General features: G+C 30.9%; 1 protein-coding gene across 4 annotated transcripts; it reads right to left on the reverse strand.

The window, feature by feature from the left end:
• Positions 1 to 11,257: 11,257 nt before the first annotated feature.
• On the reverse strand, positions 11,258 to 14,141 carry LOC115954584 (armadillo repeat-containing protein 3). 4 transcript variants are annotated; one of them, XM_031072482.1, is made up of 3 exons: positions 13,849 to 14,141; positions 12,198 to 13,634; positions 11,258 to 11,697 (listed from the first exon to the last, which is right to left on the reverse strand). In XM_031072482.1, the coding sequence occupies exon 2, from the start codon at positions 13,616 to 13,618 to the stop codon at positions 12,209 to 12,211; it is 1,410 nt and encodes a 469-aa protein (XP_030928342.1). In that variant the 5' UTR covers positions 13,619 to 13,634; positions 13,849 to 14,141; the 3' UTR covers positions 11,258 to 11,697; positions 12,198 to 12,208. The 4 variants fall into 4 exon arrangements, with proteins under 4 accessions (XP_030928342.1, XP_030928341.1, XP_030928340.1 ...); XM_031072481.1 differs by having other exon boundaries at positions 11,258 to 11,868; XM_031072480.1 differs by having other exon boundaries at positions 11,258 to 12,017.
• Between the last annotated feature and the right edge of the window lie 6,360 nt (positions 14,142 to 20,501).

The following is a 20,501-nucleotide window of genomic DNA, read 5'->3' on the forward strand; positions in this document are numbered from 1 at the left end:
TAATAAAATTCGGACTGTCTTTTTTTTTTTTTTTTTTTGGTGGATTCTAGTAAATTATCACCTGGTGGATTCCAATAAATTATCACCTTGTGAATTCAAAAAACCCCTCGTGAATTCAAGAAACCTCTTGTGGATTCGAGATTCACTACTAAAAACGTTTTTAGTTAACTAACAATTTAGTTTTTGTCCTATCAAAGAGAGAATCTTGTGTGCTTTCTTCAGGTTTTGACGACAGCAAGTGGTTTCAAAGCAGGTTAGCTCTTGGTATAGTTTTTTCCTTGAGTTAATCATTGACCCCCGAAATTGGCCATTGGAGTCCCTAGAAAAGGTCATGAAATCTCTGAGAGATTTGTTACTTTTGTTTCGATTGAAAACTTTTCACAAGCAATCTTTCTCCAATAAAAAGTGAAATTAATGTTGTATAGACATTTTGCATTAAGCTAGCTAATTGGTGCATTACATGTTTAATTTCTACTTTGACAGTTTTTTTCAAGCTACATGGTAAATATGCATGACAATAAACCTAACCATGGCATAAAGGAAACCATTTTTGCATTTTCCAATGAAACAAATGGATTAAGAATAGCATAAAAATGTTGTTTGTACTAGATGACTTACCTTCATGCTGTAAAATGCTTGACAAAAGAGCCGGGTTTTCGAAGAAAGTGCAAATGCATGTTTTAGTATCTATCTATGACAATCCGATGAAGAATAAGAAGAGAATGAAGCTCTTTATATATATTTGAGCATTAATATTCCAATTAACTTGTCTACATGTGATTATAACTACCCCCTTGGACTAGGAAATTTGAGGACAAAGTTGGCGATCCACTTTCCATGGGTCAAACATATACTTTACTGTGACGTGTTTACGTGCGAAGCTTTTCTGATCTGATCATCTCTTGTCCTATTGTTATACTTGTTTATAATCTTACTTCAAGTCAATGAACAAAGTCTTAAGTCAACTATTAATAACAACAATGATTGAGTGAATATCACTATAGAAATCCATACCATCACTTGTTTAGATTAATTTGGCGAAGGTGATAACTAACGAAGCAGGCTCAACTTGATCTGTCTCCAAATTGTACTGGTTTTTCAAACAATTGAGATTCTAATTCTATGTGAAAAAATCACTAAAGATTCAACTCTAAGGGAGAGAGGGATTTGCTCGAGCTCTTGTGTTTGTATACTACATTTTATATAAATATATATATATATATATATATATATATATATATATATTGTCTTTTTATGAATTAGATTGACAAAACTTTAGTTCTAAAACTTTTAAGATCAATTATAGATTTTTAACAAATTAATCAAAGTCGACCAAATGTATTTTTCTCTAGTTTATTTTTATCTCACGTCTCTCAACCTTTTGTTTCAAATGTATAATAACTTTGTGTTGCTTCCAAATATTTGGAAATTTAAATTGTTTAAATGTCAAGAGATTTGTGATTCAATGATATTGTCTAATTCTCGCATGATAAAAATAAAATTTTAAAAAAACCCTAAATTTAAATCCTTCTCTCCGCACTTATCGTAAAGTGAAAAAAAAGTTTAAATTGGTTGAATGATTTTATTTATTTATTTATTTTAATAATTGAATGGTTTTAGCTTAGACAATATAGCATGAGGAAATATGGTAATATTACGCCAACCTCATCCTCGACCTGTTCTTGGTCCAATATTGTAGACACAACCCAATTGAAAACTCTACATTAATATATAGAGAGAGCCATTTGGTACAAATTTTTATATAATGGATGGGATCCTCAAACTGTATTTTTGATGGACCTATCATTTAAATTATGTAACTAGTGATGCATTGTTGTAATCCATGGAAATATTAATATTTTAAGATATGAAACTTGTTACAAGAACGTACATGAAAGGTTGCTCCAAATCATTAAAAGAAAATATATATATATATATATATATATATGTGTGTGTGTGTGTGTGTGTGTGACCTTAAGAAATAACTGGTGCTTTATGTAATGATTGCACAATTATACAATATTTCTCTCACATGATGTTACGTGCAATTGTTAAACAAAATAATAAATATTAGTAGCTTAATTGACATATTTTAGTATTTTTAATGGAGATATACAGAGTTTAAATCTCTTCTTCCTCATTATTATAACTATCAAATTTTTAAAAAATAAAAATAAAAATTCATAGTCCCCAAAATTTGGATTTTTGTCGCGAGATTAATCACTCTTTTTCGCCGTCTCTTCCTATACATGGAAGGATTACTTTTTTTAATCTTTGGAAATTTGACTAAATCTATATGTATGATAACAAATTAACAATTTGACAGTTTTAAAATGAATACTTTTCACTAACTAACATGGTACCTCTAAGATCATAGCGTACGTAGAAAGAAAAAATTGTTTTTATTCCATCCTAAATTTGACATATCAGGTCCGATGCATGCATTTCATTGTCTCTTTGTAATTTAATCAGATGTCTCTGAAGGGATTAACACGTGCATGTGCTTAATAGGTTCAACTACTACTCAAATTCATTTATTTTTATTCCATTAGCTGCTTAATATTCATACATAACACATTACCACAGTATGAGAGACACGGCCTAAACTTTTTTATGAATGGGGAGGATCCCAAAGTCTTAGTTTTCATGGATCAAGCTTTTAAGATATGTGATCAATGATGCATATTTCCCGGCCAATAAAATATTAGGTAACTTGTTATTAATTGGTATAATGTATGGGAAAGTTTGACCAAAAAAAAAATATATATTTATATATGATATATGTTTAATTAATAAGTATTATATGAAAGTTGGATTCCAAAATTGGTAGAGGTACACTACACTAATATGTGTTTCTTTTCAAAACAATTTACAACAACATGTGGTAACTTATTCCTACATTTTGTTGGTATGATATGGACAAACAACACCATATGTTAGAAAATTATTTGAGCATGTTAATATGATTGCCATAATACTAGACATATGGCATATAATTTAAAAATTTTAGTGAAGTAAATGCTTTTGTTTAGTATAGCATTTAAGTTCATGTTTTTATTCTTATTCTTATTTATGACTATTAATTCTTAATTTGTCATTTGCCTATTAATTTTCCTAACCATTCCCCTTGTAAAGGCTATTCAACTATTTTGTTCTAAAAAAAGGTATTTTGTTGAAAAATACTTTAATTGAGTATAATATATGTGTAAGAACAAGGATTTACTGCAAACTAAGTTGCAGCAATTCCTGAAAAATGCAAACGTGTCAATGCCTCAAATAGACATATTTAGTGAAAAATTCAATCTTGACACGGAAAAATATAAGCCAAGACAGGTGTCTATCTGAGACATTGACATGTACACATTTTTGCAAGAGTTGCTATAATGTAGTTTTCATTAAATCCTTACCCTATGTGTAATGAATATAAAAATGTAGAAGCACTACTATTTTTTATTTTTTAGAGCCATAGAAGCAATACTAGAATTAATGAAAAACACCTAATATACTAAACGTTATTGAAAAACATAATACTAGGAAGCCTTAAATGCCTGATTAGAAGAAGAAAAAACTGCTAAAATGATGGATCCATCACTTAATACCACCCACACAAACGCACAGGGGTGCACGCATACACGAGTAATTATTAGGTAATCCCGGAGTTCGGTAAATAATGCTCTCTCGTCTCACAATTATAATGGGGTCTACTCATTTAATTCATAGCGGAATCTATCATAAATGTGAGAGAAGTGAGCACCATTTCAAAGGAGGAAGCACTATTTTCACTATACTTCGGGTCTACCTAAGTATTTTCCCACACACTCACATATATATATTGGAAAACCAAAAAAAAAAAAAAAAAAAAAAAAGACAAACTTCTAAAATGATGGACTGACCACCTAATATGTTAAGTTTAAATAATTGTTGTTGAAATTTTAAAGTACTAACAAGTGTACGAATCGTACCAAAGTATAATTTGACAAGAACAAGGTCGAACCCACAGGGACTTAAATGAACGTAGGAAAATTAATCAAATCTTAACCAAATTAATATTAATCTAGTTTAATAAAAATTGGTTGTTTGCAATTAAATATACTAAGCAAAGATATAATATAAAACAGTAAAGAGATGTAAACAATCTAGAGAAAGAAATTAAGGTTTTAGAATCCGTCTTGTAAGTCATATCAGCATATATTTATAATCATTAATTTTTCTCAACTACTGCATGATAATCTAGAAATCAATTTTGCTATCATGGAAAATATTATCATTAAAACTTCTATTTAAATATCTAAAGCAGGTTCTTTTTCGCTCCCTATGTATAAAATCAAACCATCAATTGTATCTGTAGCCAAACAAATCACAAGAGATATCCAATTTTAAAATCCAGAAATAATAAACCAAGCATTTAATTAATTAAGACAAATCTTAAATCATGAGAAAAACATGATTGAAATCATATTAGTCAATTGATATAAAGCAAAAACAATTTAAATCATTAAAGAACAACTATTGTGGGAAAAAATCAAATCACATAAACAATACTGATAATCCTTAACAATGTTTCATCCTCAACCTTAATTATAAATTTAACTACTCATAGTAATTGAAAGAAAATACAAAAATAAAATACTAAGGGGCTATTTAGTACATAATTTCAAACACATGTTTTCAGTTTTTAAATAACATTACACACAGTTCCACACACTTTTTCACCAACATGTACTTTCACTCATATTTTCAAACAATAAAACACACATTTTTAAGTGCGTGTACCAAACACTCTCTATACATTCAACTAAACAAAATAAAATAGAGAAAGAAATAGTCACAGAAAAGCCAGAGAAGAAAACACGTTCTGCTGCCTGCGCTCCAGTCCTAGCCGTCTACCTTAATTTTCTGTTTGCTCCTATTTATATCACACAAAGACACGCACTTCAAAGAGAAGCCGCCTGACTCTATGAAAATTACTAATACAAGTGAAACTAGGATTGTGCCCAGCCAAAACCAAAGACTAACCCAAGAGTGTTTGTGTTTCAATAAGAAATAGAGAGGCCCACCAACAATTAACTGTTCATTTAAACCTCAAGCCCATGTATCTCTTCCACGTGAATAAGCTCCCTATCAATTAGTTCTTTTCTTTGCTCCTTCACGTATCTCCAGGTCCTTTTCATGTTGGCTTTGAATCAATAGGCCTGGACCTCTTTTCGTTAATTTTCTCTACTTGCTTAGCTCGTGTTGCTTTTCTTTTCTTTACTTCATGCCCTCCAGGTCCTTCAGGTTGGGTTAGCAACTGACTTAGCCCCACTTAGCATGTAAACCCCTTATCACCTATTAAACATAGATAATATATAGTCAGTAGCAAGATAGCTAAAAAGTATGGCAGAAAATGCAAATATGAGAGTATTTTATTATATATATTTCACGCACAACAATTATATTTTGCAAGCATTAATCGTAATTTGTCCAATCAAACTCCTAAAATTAATGACTAATTCTTCCTCAAAAAAAAAAAAAAAATTAATGACTAATTGAAAGTGTCAAATCTCTCATAAACGTTTTTTTGGGGGGGCTAAAATGTAAAATCCCATAAATGTATTTGGTAGACCAAAATAGGGGTTCCAAAATTCAACATGGCTTGCTAACACAACACAATATAAAGTTCAATAACACAAAATTAGCATATTATGGGTTAAAACTTAATGGATTCATATCAAATTCAAGTTAAACATGTCGTGTTCGTGTCCAACCCATAGCACTCATTTAACTCGTTTAACTAAATGTGATTTTACTAATACACCCTTCAAAATACTAGGTATATAAACTCATTTGACTCATTGAGTCGAATACTTATGAGTTGACAAGGCACGAATTTAACACGTGAACACGAATTGTCACCCCTAATCCAAAATTACTTTTAAAACTTAATATTTTACAAATATATTAATATTACTCAATTACTACATTCATTACACGTATATTCATGCTATAAATCTCTTAGTATATGCTTATTCTCTCTCTCTCTCTCTCTCTCTCTCTCTCTCTCTCTCTCTCTCTCTCTCTCTGTGAAGACTATAATTTTCACTAGTTGTTCAAAGCATTTATTCCCTTTAAATAATAACCATTTAACGGTGGAAAAAAAATCATAAATTACAACTTTCAGCTCTAAATTTATTTGTTCCAAAATTTTCCCAAAGGAGAAAAATACTAAGGCAATGCTACAATTCTCTTAGTATTTCTTCTCCTTTTGATTTCACATTTGATTTGCATATTCTTTTTTTAGTTTTGGATTAAGCATCACTTGAGAATAAGGGGAAAAACTGCAAATTTATTCTTTCAACGTAGAATCTTTTTTAGTATTTTCTCTTCAATTCCAAACATATTTGCAATTAGTTAAGACTTTGTTTTCTTTTTCTTTTCTTTTTTGGTGGTGAAAATATGCAGAAAATAAAAATCCTGTTATTATGATTTCTCAAGATAAACGGTTAAGATAAGATTCTATCAATTTTAACTTCTTCTTTTTTTTTGTAAATATTATGGTCTTTGTCATTCATATAATTGTTTGATTTTTATTTGTATTACTGATTTCATACATGAGTCCTATTTTGTTCAAAGAGATAAGAGATCACTTGATATAAGGTGTTCCTTCCCCTTTTCATAGATTGGTACTTTTCTAAAACTATATGTAAAGGAATAGTCTAAATATTTTCTGCTATGAATTTTGATAGATTAAGATATGGAATTAATATGCAATTTTTCAATATTCAATTTTAGATATTGTGCAAAATAAAATCTGATTTTTTTTTTTTTTTTTGTAGGTTATGTTATGGTTGATGGAGGGCTTATGATGGCTTTGACCTCATAATATTGTTATACATTTCAAAGTTAAATTTTAAGTCAGAAATTGCTACATATTAATGAATTAAAAAAAAATACTCATAATTTTATATTAAACAACCATTGGTTCCTATATTTTTCATCATTATAAATAATTTTAATTCTTTTTACCGTTTATTTTCACATTTTGTATGTGATTATAAATTGTTAAAATTGCAAATTAAATAATCCACCATTTGATTTATTACACTATATATTTTCCTAACTATCGGTATATTTGCTTATTTTTGCAACAAATATTGAAAATGGTGCTAAGCAATGCAATATGATGTTTTTTCAATAAATACAGACAAATAACAATTGGTTTTTAGTGTATAACAAGGAATTCTTTAAAAAAAATGATTAAAAAATATATAACTTATTTAGGTCGTGATGAATATCACCCAAAATCTCCTAATGGTACTTCTTTCTCATTTATTGGTGAATATTTCTTAAAATTTACTGAAGTTGTTTATTGGTTGATGCAATTATTGATTATTACTATCTCTTTTTTCTTCCTCTCTAATTTTTAAGTGCGCCTTTTACAGATTCAAGCATTTTCGAAGTGTTAACAAAATATTTTATCATATGAAAGTTGTGAAATTCACAAAATTATGTTGACAGAAATCTTATTTTTTGTTAAAAAATTATTATAGTACTAAAATTTAATACTGAAGACAATTGATAAAGTTGAGTGCTTCTTTTTCAACCCATTTGATTTCAAAAAGAATAAGTAGACTATAGATTAACTTTTTACATTTTATTATATGGTCTAATTTACTTATTAATAAAAATCTCCTATATTGCATTTGAGTCATGCACATAACATATATGTAAAAAAAAAAAAAAAAAAAAAAAAAAAACAATAGCATAGGTAAAAACAATATGCCATAAAATTCAAACCCATTGATAATACTTTTTATATTTTTAAGGAGTTAGGTGCCTAAAGGCTAGTATTTATAAATTTAAAAACAAAAAAAAAAAAAAATTTGTGCAACGCTAGGGTCAATAACTACTATATTTAAAAGTTTAAATATAATATTTATTGTTGCTAAGCTCTTGTTGAGCCACATTAGCTTAACATTTTGGTCCATTCAGTCCTATTCCGTCAACTTTAGTCTTATTTGGTCCTATTCGGTCCATTTAGTCATATTCGCTACACTTTTGTCCTATTCAGTCCACATTGGCCCTATTTGGTAAATTTTGTCCTCTTCAGTCCTGTTTGGTCCACTTTGGTTCTATTCAATCCAATTTGGTCCTATTCGGTCTTAGGCTCTATTCAGTCCATTCTGTCTACTTTGGTCCTATTTTATCTACTACATTCCTATTCGGTCTTATTCTATCCACTTTGGTCATATTCGGTCTATTCAGTCTTATTTGATCGACATTGGTCCTATTCTATCCACTTCAGTCTATTCCATCTTCTTCGGTCCTACTTAGTCCACTTTAGTCCTTTTCAGTCCACTTCGGTCCCATTCAGTCCACATGGATCTATTTGGTCCACTTCAGTTCATTCTGTCCACTTTGGCCCTATTATGTCGATTCATTCTTAGTTGGTCCATTTTGGTCTAATTTAGTCCTATCCAGTCCACTTCGGTCATATTCGGTCCACATTGGTCCATTTTGTCTACTTCGATCCAATTTGTTCCTATTTAGTCCACTTCTATTATATTCAGTCTATTTAGTCCACTTTGGTCCTATTCAGTCCATTTGATCTTGTTCAGTCCACCTCAGTCCATTTTGGTCCACTTTTGTCAATTCGGTCCATTTTTGTGCACTTACATCATGGGAAAAGATAGGTTTAGATTGAGAGCATCTATTCTAAATCCAAATTTATTATTTAAAAAAAAAAATCTCAAACTCATAATATCTAAAATCTTAAGCATGGTATTTATTGTTACTGTACTTTTGTTGAGCCTCATTAACGTAGAATTTCGGTCTACTTCGATCTGGCTAAATTTAAGTGATAGTCTCTCTAAACATAAAGGCTATGAATATGCAAATGTAATCTTTAGGACAGTTACTCATTTGTTTTAACATTATTACTTTTAAATGAACTACATGAGGTTGATTATATATATATATATATATATATATATATATATATATATATTTGTGTATTTGTGTTTAATTTTTATTTAACTATCTGATGCAACACACGAGATATTGACTAGTTAATAAATAAAAAGTTAAAGTAGAAACCTCTTGTGAGAAATCACGAGATTCTACCATGTGGCGTTTTGTATGAATAGTTTTTCATTTAGTCTTTCTCTTCACTCATGCCATCTTATTACTAATGACCAGTTTAAGCCATAAATTTAGAAGATTAAGAGATTTGGTTTCACTCCCTTTTCCAACTTCCACTTTTAATTTCATTAATTTTTGAAATGAAAGGTTCTCTCCATTCAATGTTAGATTTTCATGTTATAACACCTATTATTTAATATATTCCAATTTCACAAAATATCAAAGGGCCAAAAGAAAAGTAGGAAGAGAGAGAGGGCCAAATATGACGAGTGAGAAAATTGTTAAGCTATGTGGAGCCTAGTTGTGTTTAATTCGGATTATGACCCGACTCGATATAAAAGTGCTACGGTTTTTTGGTACATATTTTTCTCTATTTTGCATCTCAAAAGATCTAGATATTTAGTGAATATTCCCTATAAAATTATGTTAGATTCCATATATATATATATATATATATATTAAGATGATATTAAAGAAAAAGAAAAAAAGCAATAAAAAGAGAAAAGAAAACATTGCTATTTGTGCAATTCTCCATGTTGAATGTTTGATGTTGACAAAGCATGGTAGATGCGCCCAATTGTGGCGGTGGGTCTAGTCAGAGAAGGAAAAGAGCATAAGAAAAAGCTACCTATGAAATTCTAGGTGATGAATGTTCAGTAACCCAAATAATTGGATATAGAAGAAAGATGAACAAAATAAATAAAGAAAAGAAGAAATACTAGGGTAGGTTAAAAGTCTTTGTCAACCAAGAAGAGTATGAGATTGAGTTTGGTTTTGGATGTATCTATCTAAACTTCTCAACAACAATAGCAAAGCTTGATACAATGCTTCAGTGGCATTTGGGGGTTTTTGAAGGATATATTTGCGAAAGACATAGTGCTTTTATACGTGTTATTTATATTTATTTATACTTTTGAGAATAGTTTAATCTTTGAAAGTGATTGAAGTACTCAAATATATGTAAAATTAAAGTTGATAAATAAAACATTAGAATTTTATATTTCTCTGTTTAATTGTTGTATTATTTTTAAGTTTCCTGATATGTATATTTAGTTTTGGCACCTCCCCATGTACAAAATACTTGGATGTCTAGAGTGAAAATGGTTTGAAATGTGGAATTAGCAGCATATTGTAATTATCTCTAAAAAAAATTATAAAACTTAAATTTTAGATTTCTAGCCTTCAAAAGTTCACCTTTTTTAAAAAAGAAATACTCCTAAAAATATGAAAAAGACATAATAACAAGTTTTTAATTGAAAACGTGAAATGTAAGAACTAAAAATGCATGTATACCTAATTATAAATAAATAAATAAATCAACAAGCATGTGGTGGCAATTTTAGAGTCTAAATTAATTATGGTTACTTATGGATATACTGAATTACAATTTTTTCCTCTCCCTTTTACCTTTTGTAAGGATGTCGATGTGCAGTTCCTCTTTTGGTGTCTTTGCCTATAGTGAAAAGAGACAATGTTACAAGAATGTCACCAAAGGCTGCTCCAAATAATAAAAATAATAATAGGAAAGCATTAGAGATGATCCCATGTAGTGACAAAAAGCAAACAGCTGTTAAACTTCTTGGAGAATTTTGCAGAACATTTTTATTGAGATGGAGCATAACTCATGTTCCAAAATGAACTATGGAACTCAATCAATTCATAATATATTGTTTCTCAAAAAAAAAAAAAAAACCTGGTCTTTTAATTTTTCAACAGAAATAGATACAAGGAGCAAATGGGGTCTTTTGGTTTCTTCTATTAATCAAACAGTTGGTGGGGACTTAGACGTATAGCTATATCCTATATGTGCAAAATGATAATATGTCATCAAAGTAGAAAAATAATAATAATTCTTGAAATTTTTTTCATGCATAGTAATCTCCTTTAACAGATTAAATTTTTAAATAAGATTAGCTACAAAAGAACAACAACAATCAACACTGCCAGATTGTTGCTGCAAAAACATCTCATTTCACCATGACATATTTTCAGAATCCCTTACCTTGATTTCAAAATGCCAGCACTTCAAGTACACCCTGTCCGTGCTTCTCCTTTTCTTCATTTGTTCATCATTATACAAAGGATTTCACCAAATAAAGAGGAGAAACTGATGACAAAATAGTTGCTGCAGTTCTCCAAATCAGAAGTACAATATTGCTATTGAAATTCCAAAGATGCTCAGCATGTGAATTTTATAGCATTCTTTGTGTTCATTTATGACTCAATACAATCATACAATAAGCAATTTACAAGAATATTCTGGCTTCCATGCACTGAAAAATATCACAGCGACCATAGTTTACTTTTCTTGTTCTTTCTTTATATAAGTCAAAATGGCCTTAAAATTTCAAATTGACATGGCTATTGAGGTTGTTGTCAGCTTAGATATGTACATGCTGTGCTGCCTCTCTTCTGTAATGTATTGCTAGCTCTTTCAGTCAGTTGTGTTGTTCCCTTGAGTAGCTTGCCCTACTTGAAATAGATTTGGAGCTGTCTATGTGGGTCTCCCACCTTGCTTACACCATCTTGGTCTTCCAATTCAATTCCACTTCTAACTGTGTTGTAGCTCAAATGGCACTTCCTCATACATAGTGAAATGGAGGGTGAGGTGATAAGTGCGAGTATAACTTACCACACACAACACACATTTAATTTTTAATCTTATTAAGAATTCAAAATGTATATAAGGTTATTGCCTTATTGGTCTACAGGCCCCATAGTTATTTTCCTACTTGGCAGAAGTAGCTGCTGCACGTATTAAAGCAACTGATTTCAATGAGAATCATAGATTTATGGAACAGCTCTATAAGGAAAAAATTGTGCAGAACTCGTTTCATCATGCTTATAACTTGTATATGTGATCTCAGAATGTGTCTACAAAGTAAAAATCAAGCTCCCTGCATGCCAGTGCCAACAAGGCTTTCAACCCAAAAGGAAGCAAATTTATTTTCATGCAGTTTGAATAAAAAAACAAAACATAAAACCACTGAAAGGGAAAAAAAAATAAGGGGACAAAAATAGCATAGACATTGGTACAATATACAAAATTCACAATTAGTTGAGATTACTGGGGGTACCATTTCAACAATTAGACAAGATCTGGGTTCCAAGTAAGCTGTTCAATGCTCATCCGCCTCAAAGATCTAACCATATTCTCATCAGAAGCATGATTCCGAGTTAATCTATTGTGCGTATTCTGGAAAGAAGGAAAATCGATTGCTTCAGATATTCTATCACAGTGCAATGGATCTTCAGAGAAACTGATAAGAGCCTCTGCAGCATTATCCCTCAGTTCCACAGAGTCGTCATGTAACAATTCAATCAGAAGTGGGATTATCCCTGCATTTGCAAGTGCCACCCGATCTTCCTCATCATAACTCAACTGGGCAATAGCCCCAGACACCTTTTCCCTAACTTCACTATTCCCGTCTCTCAGAAGCTCAACTAGAAGTGGAATTGCACCTGAGTTTTGCACAACAGATACAGAGTGCTTGTAACCTGAGAGATCCCACAAAACATCAGCAGCCGCAGCTTTTGCTGCATCACCATCTTCTTTAAGAATCCCTACCAAGCGCTCAGCAATCTCAACTGCATTCATTTCCGCAACAGCTAATATACAAAACGCATCCTCTGCAATTTCCTTACCGATAGGGTCAGGTCCCTGAAGAAGTTCAGCATATAATGGTATTGCCCCAGCTTGAGCAACAGGTCTAATGTAATCAATGTGAGCAGAGATCACACCAAGAGAATTACCCGCTACAAGTTTTGTTGTACTATCCCCATCTCGGAACAACTCAACAAGCACTGGTATCACACCCAATTCAACAAGCATACGCCTCACACGTCTTGTAACTCCAAGCAACCCAATTGCTTGACAAGCTCTTTCCCTAGATACCATGCTACCACACCTAGCCGCCTCAACAAGAAAGCAAATGCCTCCTAAACTTGTAAGTACTCTCCTAACCTCTCTCAACAATGTCAATGCACTCAGAATCTCTAACAAGTACTTCCTAGTACCATCCGTGCGCAAATTTAGCATATTTATGATAACTTCAAGTCCATTTCTAGCTACAATCTCACGATTTATTTTTCCGAAATTGACAAGAACCCACAAACACTTTATCATGACCCTCTCAAAACCATTATCAGAATGTGGCAATAACCTTAGAATAGACACTATAGCACCGGATTGGCCTATCTCTATTACCAACCCACCATCACCTCTACAAGCAATACATTTTAAGCAATATACAGCAGCTTCCTGGATAGGCTGACTTGAATTATTAGAAGGCACTTTGCTAAGAATTTCAGCTAGGATAGGTATGGTACGAGCTAATATACTTTGTGGGGCATATTTACAAAAATGGGCTAGCTTTACCGTGGCTTTTATTTTCATAGCCTCAGTTCCAGAAGATATTACATTTTCATACTGATTGAATGCTTTTTCCCAATCTGGGTTTAGTTTTGCTTGGATTTTCTCAGCCTCTGAATGACCCATTACAGTAAATTCAATCCTGGTTCAAAAAATTCAACCCAATCCACTCAGTCTCCAGGTATAAAACAATAACAATACTAATAATACAAACAAAAACAGTGTACTTTTAGACAATTTATAAGCGGTTTTTTCATATATCAGAATCAATAGAGAGAAACCAAAAGAACCTACAGTGATTGCATATCAACAAGAAAGAGAAAGAATTGGAACGAAAGAGAGAAAATTGTGAGTACCCTTTTGGATTAGTTGATCAAATATGCAGATTGATGAAACTAACAAACAGCTTGAATTCAAAGCCAATCCCAAATCATCAGGTACTTTGTACAAGGGCAAAATAAGTTGACCCACACAAGTGTACGGACTATACAGGAGAAGTTCGCCCTTAAAAACAAGACATCGCCTTAACAACTTACAGTTAATGACACGTCATCAACCTATGAAATTTTGCAAACTTGTTAAGGCAATGAACTTGGTTCCGACGCCAATGTGTGTCATCTTCGTTACCAAAAGTGGGGTTCAGTGACTTCAGTCTAAGAATATCGTTTTAACAAGACTAAAAATTACACATTTGAGTAGTGACCCTTAAAGTTTATGGTTGATTTTATTTTAATTCCTTAAATTTAGATTTTTTATTTTGATCCACCAAATTTATTTCCATTTTAAAAAATGGTAGATCTGTTCATCTTCATTACTAATTTGGTTGAAATACGTCCTTTTGTTGACACTTAAACCAAAAAAACAATCATGGAGATGAATGGAATAACTATTTTTAAAACAGAGTCAAATTTTTTGGACCAAAATAAAACAAAAATTTTAAGGACACATAATAAACTACAACTCTTGCAACAATTGTCCATGTGACAAATTATTAGTAGTAATAGAGTAAAAGTGGTAGGTGCATGTGAAAGTGACATGCAGCCAATTATAGTTTGTCACGTAAGATAATTGAGAACAAAAATTGTGATTTTTATGTGGTACTAGGATTATTCAAAATAAAATAAACCCAAACTTTAAAGTCAAAAGTGAAATATAGTTTTCCTATTAAAAAAAATTGAAATATATAGTGAAATGTTGTCTTTTAACCATTTGTAGTCATATTAACTATTAAGACTTTGAACAAAGAGTTTAATAGCTCGTTAACATAATTTGCTCTATTTTATTAAAGGAATGAATCAGGGTTAAAATCTCCTTCTAAAAAAAAAGATATATGCTATGAAATAATTTTTTTTTTAAGGGATTAAAATTTTAGCCTGAGAGAATTCAAAGGTGCATTACTTTCTAAATTGTAAAAATGTTTAATTCATAAATTTTCCTCATAGCATCTTGAAAGTCAAGGTGAAATGAAAAAGAAGGGCCCCCATAAGAAAATAATGTTCCCTTGAAGATTTTAAAGGAACTTAACAAATAACATCTAGGGGAATTTAGGTTGGATAACACACATGATTTCCAATTATAACTAAACCATTTAGGAATTCATATTTCTCCCTCTCAAATTTTTTTTTTTAAATTTCTCTGGTTCCGGTCCACATCTTTGTTGATAATGATATGAAAAGAATGTGGCAATAAAGGAGTCTTTTTCTTTTTTGGATAAGTAAGAAGTGGCTACCAAGGTGTCAATTCAAGCACAATCCTGGAAAGGGAGATAGTATTTTATAATCATTGTAATTCAAGAAAGGTCATTGTATCGTTATTAATACAGAAAGAGATTAAGTTCAATGTAAATTTTCAACTAAAAAATTGATGCAACAAAATAAAAACAAGTCATCATAGTGCAAAATTTCTGCAACCAACTAATTGTACAAGCTAGTGTTACTGCAATTATGAAATGACTAAAATCAAACATAAAAGAATTCCAGGCATTACTTTATCTACTAACAGCATGAAACCTCTCCCCAACTAAGAACCTAAGCAAAGAAAAGAAATGCTATAATGAGATCATATTGCGGCCTCAGGCAAATGATGCTTCTGACATGTGAAATTGAAATGTCACATTCATTTTATGCATGATGGTAATGATGTAGCTTGTATAAGTCCCACCGTCCCACCATGCAAATTAGAGTCTTAACTTGAAAGATTGGGCACATTAATCATTTCATTGCAGAGTTTTTTGTAGCTCAAGGTCCATATTGCAAATACCCCCATAATCTAGGATGAACAAATGCCCACGAAAATGTGTGAATTTCGACATTGATTTGGGCAATGCAGCGAACATTACAAAACAAATCTTAAATTATAATATTTCATCGCAAAATTTTGTAGTTTAAATTGCACATTCCAAATCCTCCATACATGAATAGCCGTGTTTAATTTATACATTATGTATGCAAGCATATATGTTACCTACACTGATTAGAACAGTTTATTTCGAGTGTTTTAATTTTAGCCTTTTTTTTTTTTAATATTTTTTATTTATTTTTTGTTGGAACACGGGAAACTTTATAAAGAAAAATACTTTGGACTTATTTTTAGCTAATAAAACCTATGGACAACTAACTCCATCCACTAGGACCAGTTACCTAATAATTCAATCTAAGCAATTTATGCACATGCTTAAAAACAATCTTAGACTTTTATTTATATTCATGAAAAAAAAAATCGAAATTAAACACTTAAAAATTTATGGTATCATTGAATTTTCCATTGAATATATATGATATTTTTTATACAATGCAAAGAACGAGGGAAAAAAAAAAACACACATGCAGAGAGAGAGAGAGAGATTGAAGGGTTTTGTGTGTAAATCTGAGAAGCCTAGATCCGAAGAAGAAGATGATGATGACGATGATGATGAAATTCTGAGGAGCAAATTTCACATATTTATACGTTGGCCTTTTGATAGGAATTGGGAAATGGGAGGTCCGAATTGTAGATCCAACCCGTTGGTTTGCTATTTTCCGGGTTGTGTTTAGTTCGTTGGGTCGGATCTGACATGTATTGGCAATAGTAGGATCTTATTCAGTCCAAATTGTTTTGGGCCCATGTGGAAATATTTTCGGCCCAATAACGAATAATGGGCTACAAACAAATCCTAGAGAATGTAATTTAATAAAAAAACATCAACTTAATAGTATGTTTTTATACTTTAAAATTAGTTGTTTAGGTCGCTGGAACTTTTTTAAACGACAATAATCATTGTCTTAATAGTATGTTTTTATAACAAAGATGAAATTAAGCTTTAAAAAAACATAAACAAACTTTAAGATTTGTTACTAAAGGCCCTCCAAGTTGTAAAGGTAACAAAAATTTTCATTTTTCATTTTTGGCCTTAAAAAGCTTTTGTCACGGAATTTGAGAGGATTTAAATTTCTAAGAAGTGCACCAAATTCTTAACAAATCTATAAACTCTAGTTGTTTCAACAATGATTTCCATTACCCAATAAATCTTTAATAGTCTCTTAAGAGATTGCCTCCAAAAGTGTTTTTTTTTTTTAATTGTTTTTGCTTGGTTACCCGTTCGAGACAAATTTCTCAATTTCAAATAAATATTTTTTAAGATTTACAAGATATTAAATGACCAAAAGTGATTTAGTCACTTTGTTGATATCTTATTGGAAAGCCCAAAAATTTACCTATTGGACCAACATTCTCACATTCCAAGATAATATTTTAAAAATTTTCTATAATAATATATGAATTTTATATTGGATATTCTTTCTCCTTCTGTTTAACATATATGTATGTAAAGAACATCAATTTCAAAAAGAACATCAAAATCGCATAATTTGGAAAGATACTTTTTTTTTTTTTTTTAAACATTATTTAAGAAACAATAATTTCGAAACAACAATTCAACAACCAACGAATTTCATTGGTGTGTGAAATATTCAAATAACCAATCACAACTAACAGTTCTAACATCAGAAGATTGGCTCATCTAATTTTCAGAAATGAAGACATTATTCTGTTGTTGTATTCCAATAAGCATCTAACAAGACTAACATTGCTTTATGGCAGTCTAATGAAATGTGGTATTTTCTTCCTTTCCTATTTGACCTCAAGAAAGGGATTATTAGACATGCTATTCAATGCATACACAGACAAAGAATTAGTGGACATGCTATTTAATGCATACACATGCACGCGTACGCATGTTACAACCTCAATCAAAATTATATATACTACTTTTTTATTTTCTTTTTTTTTTGTTAAATATCAAGATTCCTCTTACTTAATTGTTTTCTTTTAAAATCTTAAAACCTAACTCATAGGCTAAGTTCCCTGCCATATTACCATCCATTCAAGTATTCAACATTTTTTTTTTCCCAAACGAGGGTACGTATCCAGCCTTAAGAAACTTAATTTAAACAAAATTTAATAAAAAGAGAACTTGAATATATAAAATTATTGACAAAAAAAACCCTTCAAATACATGAAATTTTACATTTTCCTTTTACAAGTTTTTAAATTTTGAAATTGTTACATGATAGTTCATTTGTCATTATCTATGGCCAATGTAAGTTGATGTGACCATTTTATTTTTTAAAGCTTGTATAACATTTTTAATTTTATGCAATTGTCAACCTGTCATTATTTTTATAATAATATTTTAAAATAAATGAGAAAACTCAATGCACTGGCACCGTATTAATTGTTAATCAACACAACCACACTTATCCATACATAAATAGTAGACCATGTGTCTACTTAACTAATCAAATGTTTGAACAATTACTAGCTTTTTTTTTTTTTCCTCTTGAATCATTAACTTTATAATAAAAGGTTATTATAACATAATAACAATACACACACATGTAAAAAACCATCGGTATTTCCTAATTATTAACATGATAACAATACACACATATGTAAAAAACCATCGGTATTTCCTAATTATTAACATGATAACAATACACACACTTGTAACGCACACATCCCACACATCACAATTCATACAAATAACATTATATATAACAAAAAAACACGCACACAAACAATATCAAACACACACTCACACATAATATAAATTTATAATAAAAAGAGACACATACAACTTACAAACACCTATGATTTATTCTTAAAGTTATAGATATCTGTGATGAGAATGTGCAAGAGTGCAAAAAAAATTTTTAAGGTAAGTTAAACTAGCAAAAAAATATTATATATATATAAAATTGAAGCCAAGGGGTTCAAATGAACCCCTTGAAGAGTGTGTGGCGCCACCCTACCCACACAAACCAAGTTATTATAGGGAAAAAAATTTTAAGGTGGCCCCAAGATATTAGAAAGAGGTTTTGAACTCAAGATCTCATGAATATTATGAAGCATTGGAACCATTTAGCCAACCTCTTAAAGTTAAGTATTCGATATTAAACATTCACTAATTGTCTCAACTTGTATGTATGTAATAGTTGAAAATAAAAACAAGAAATAATAGGTTTTCACTTTTCACTCAATACACATTAATAAGGTTATTATCAAAGATATATATATATATATATATATATTTGGACTGATTATCAAGGATATTTTAAAAGAGAGAAGATGGAAATGACATCAATTAATAGAAGACTTTAATAACTAGTAATCCTGTCACACACATATTTTCCAAACTGCACACTAGAACTCACAATCCTGATGGGTTGCATCAAATATTGCACATGATGTGGGCCTGTCATTTTTAAGTGCTTGCCACCTACCAAAACTACAATATTTCATGGGGAAGAACTATGAAAAATGTTGGAAACAATATTTATAGAGGAGTAAATGTTGGATGTTTTGTAACAGTTCTTTTACGTGCAAAATTGCTTGTGTCTTGTCCTGAGCATGGACCCCCTCAAGTTATGTTTATCTGCTCCTTTGTGCTTTCATTACCCCTAGCGTCCAAATCAGTACAGTTGAGTCTAAACAATTGGGAAAAAAAATATATTTATCTTGTGTTATGACTGATCAGCATATGTAATGTCTCCTCACAACATATGGGTCCGATAAGTGTGTGTGAGAACTGAAAACTAAAACTCACCAACTATAAGAGAACGATATATATAAGACAATTACACAAAATGATTTCTTCCGATCTTCATGCATAAACAACTAGGTTGTCATGTCGACCAAAGACTAAATTGAATTTACCTACCTTGCTATTCAATGGGGTAAAAAAAAAAAAAAAACTGAATTTACCTAACTTTCTATCTTTACATTTAGGCGACTGCGGTTTATCATATATAGAGGTTGACCCCTAGAGGCCCTTTAAAGGGTGGTTAGAGTGAAATGTTTTAACTATTAATGGTAAATATACATAGATTACAATAAATGCTTGGAAGGGATTTTACGTTGTGGTGCTAGTTAATTAATGAATAAAAATTTATCGAGAGGGAAATTTTTTACTATTAATAGATGATAGCTACTCTAAACCTCACAAATTTTAGCACTTTGAAAGTGAAACTTTCCGGTTTCAGTAAAAAATATCAAAAGTCACTGGTGAAAACGAAAAAAAAGCATTTACCAACTTTTCCAATGAGAATTTGTGAGTTGTCTTTCAAAGTAGATATATACAAATTAAGTTTAACTATCAATCAAGTAGTGTGAGTAACCCTACCCCATTTATTAGTTGGTACCAACCATACCAATTGGACCTCGTACAAGTTGGAGAGAAAAATGGCAATGTTAATGCCAATCAAGTACCTTTTATGGGGCCTAAATTTTTGCTGTTAACTAAAAGACAGTTCATGGCCAAAGAAAAAAAGATGGCATACATTGCGTCAACATCTCACCAAGTCAAAAGGAACTGTGGAATAACTTTGCGGCATCAATGGCTTGCATTGGATACCAGACTGATAGGTACACATTGATGTGTTTTGGAGAAAAATATGGCTTCCATTCTCTCTATCTTAGCTTTTTTCCTCCACTTTTTACCTTGTTTCTGCAACATGCACCATATGTTGCCTGG

This window comes from Quercus lobata, chromosome 8, assembly GCF_001633185.2.
Source record: "Quercus lobata isolate SW786 chromosome 8, ValleyOak3.0 Primary Assembly, whole genome shotgun sequence".
Taxonomy (NCBI): domain Eukaryota; kingdom Viridiplantae; phylum Streptophyta; class Magnoliopsida; order Fagales; family Fagaceae; genus Quercus; species Quercus lobata.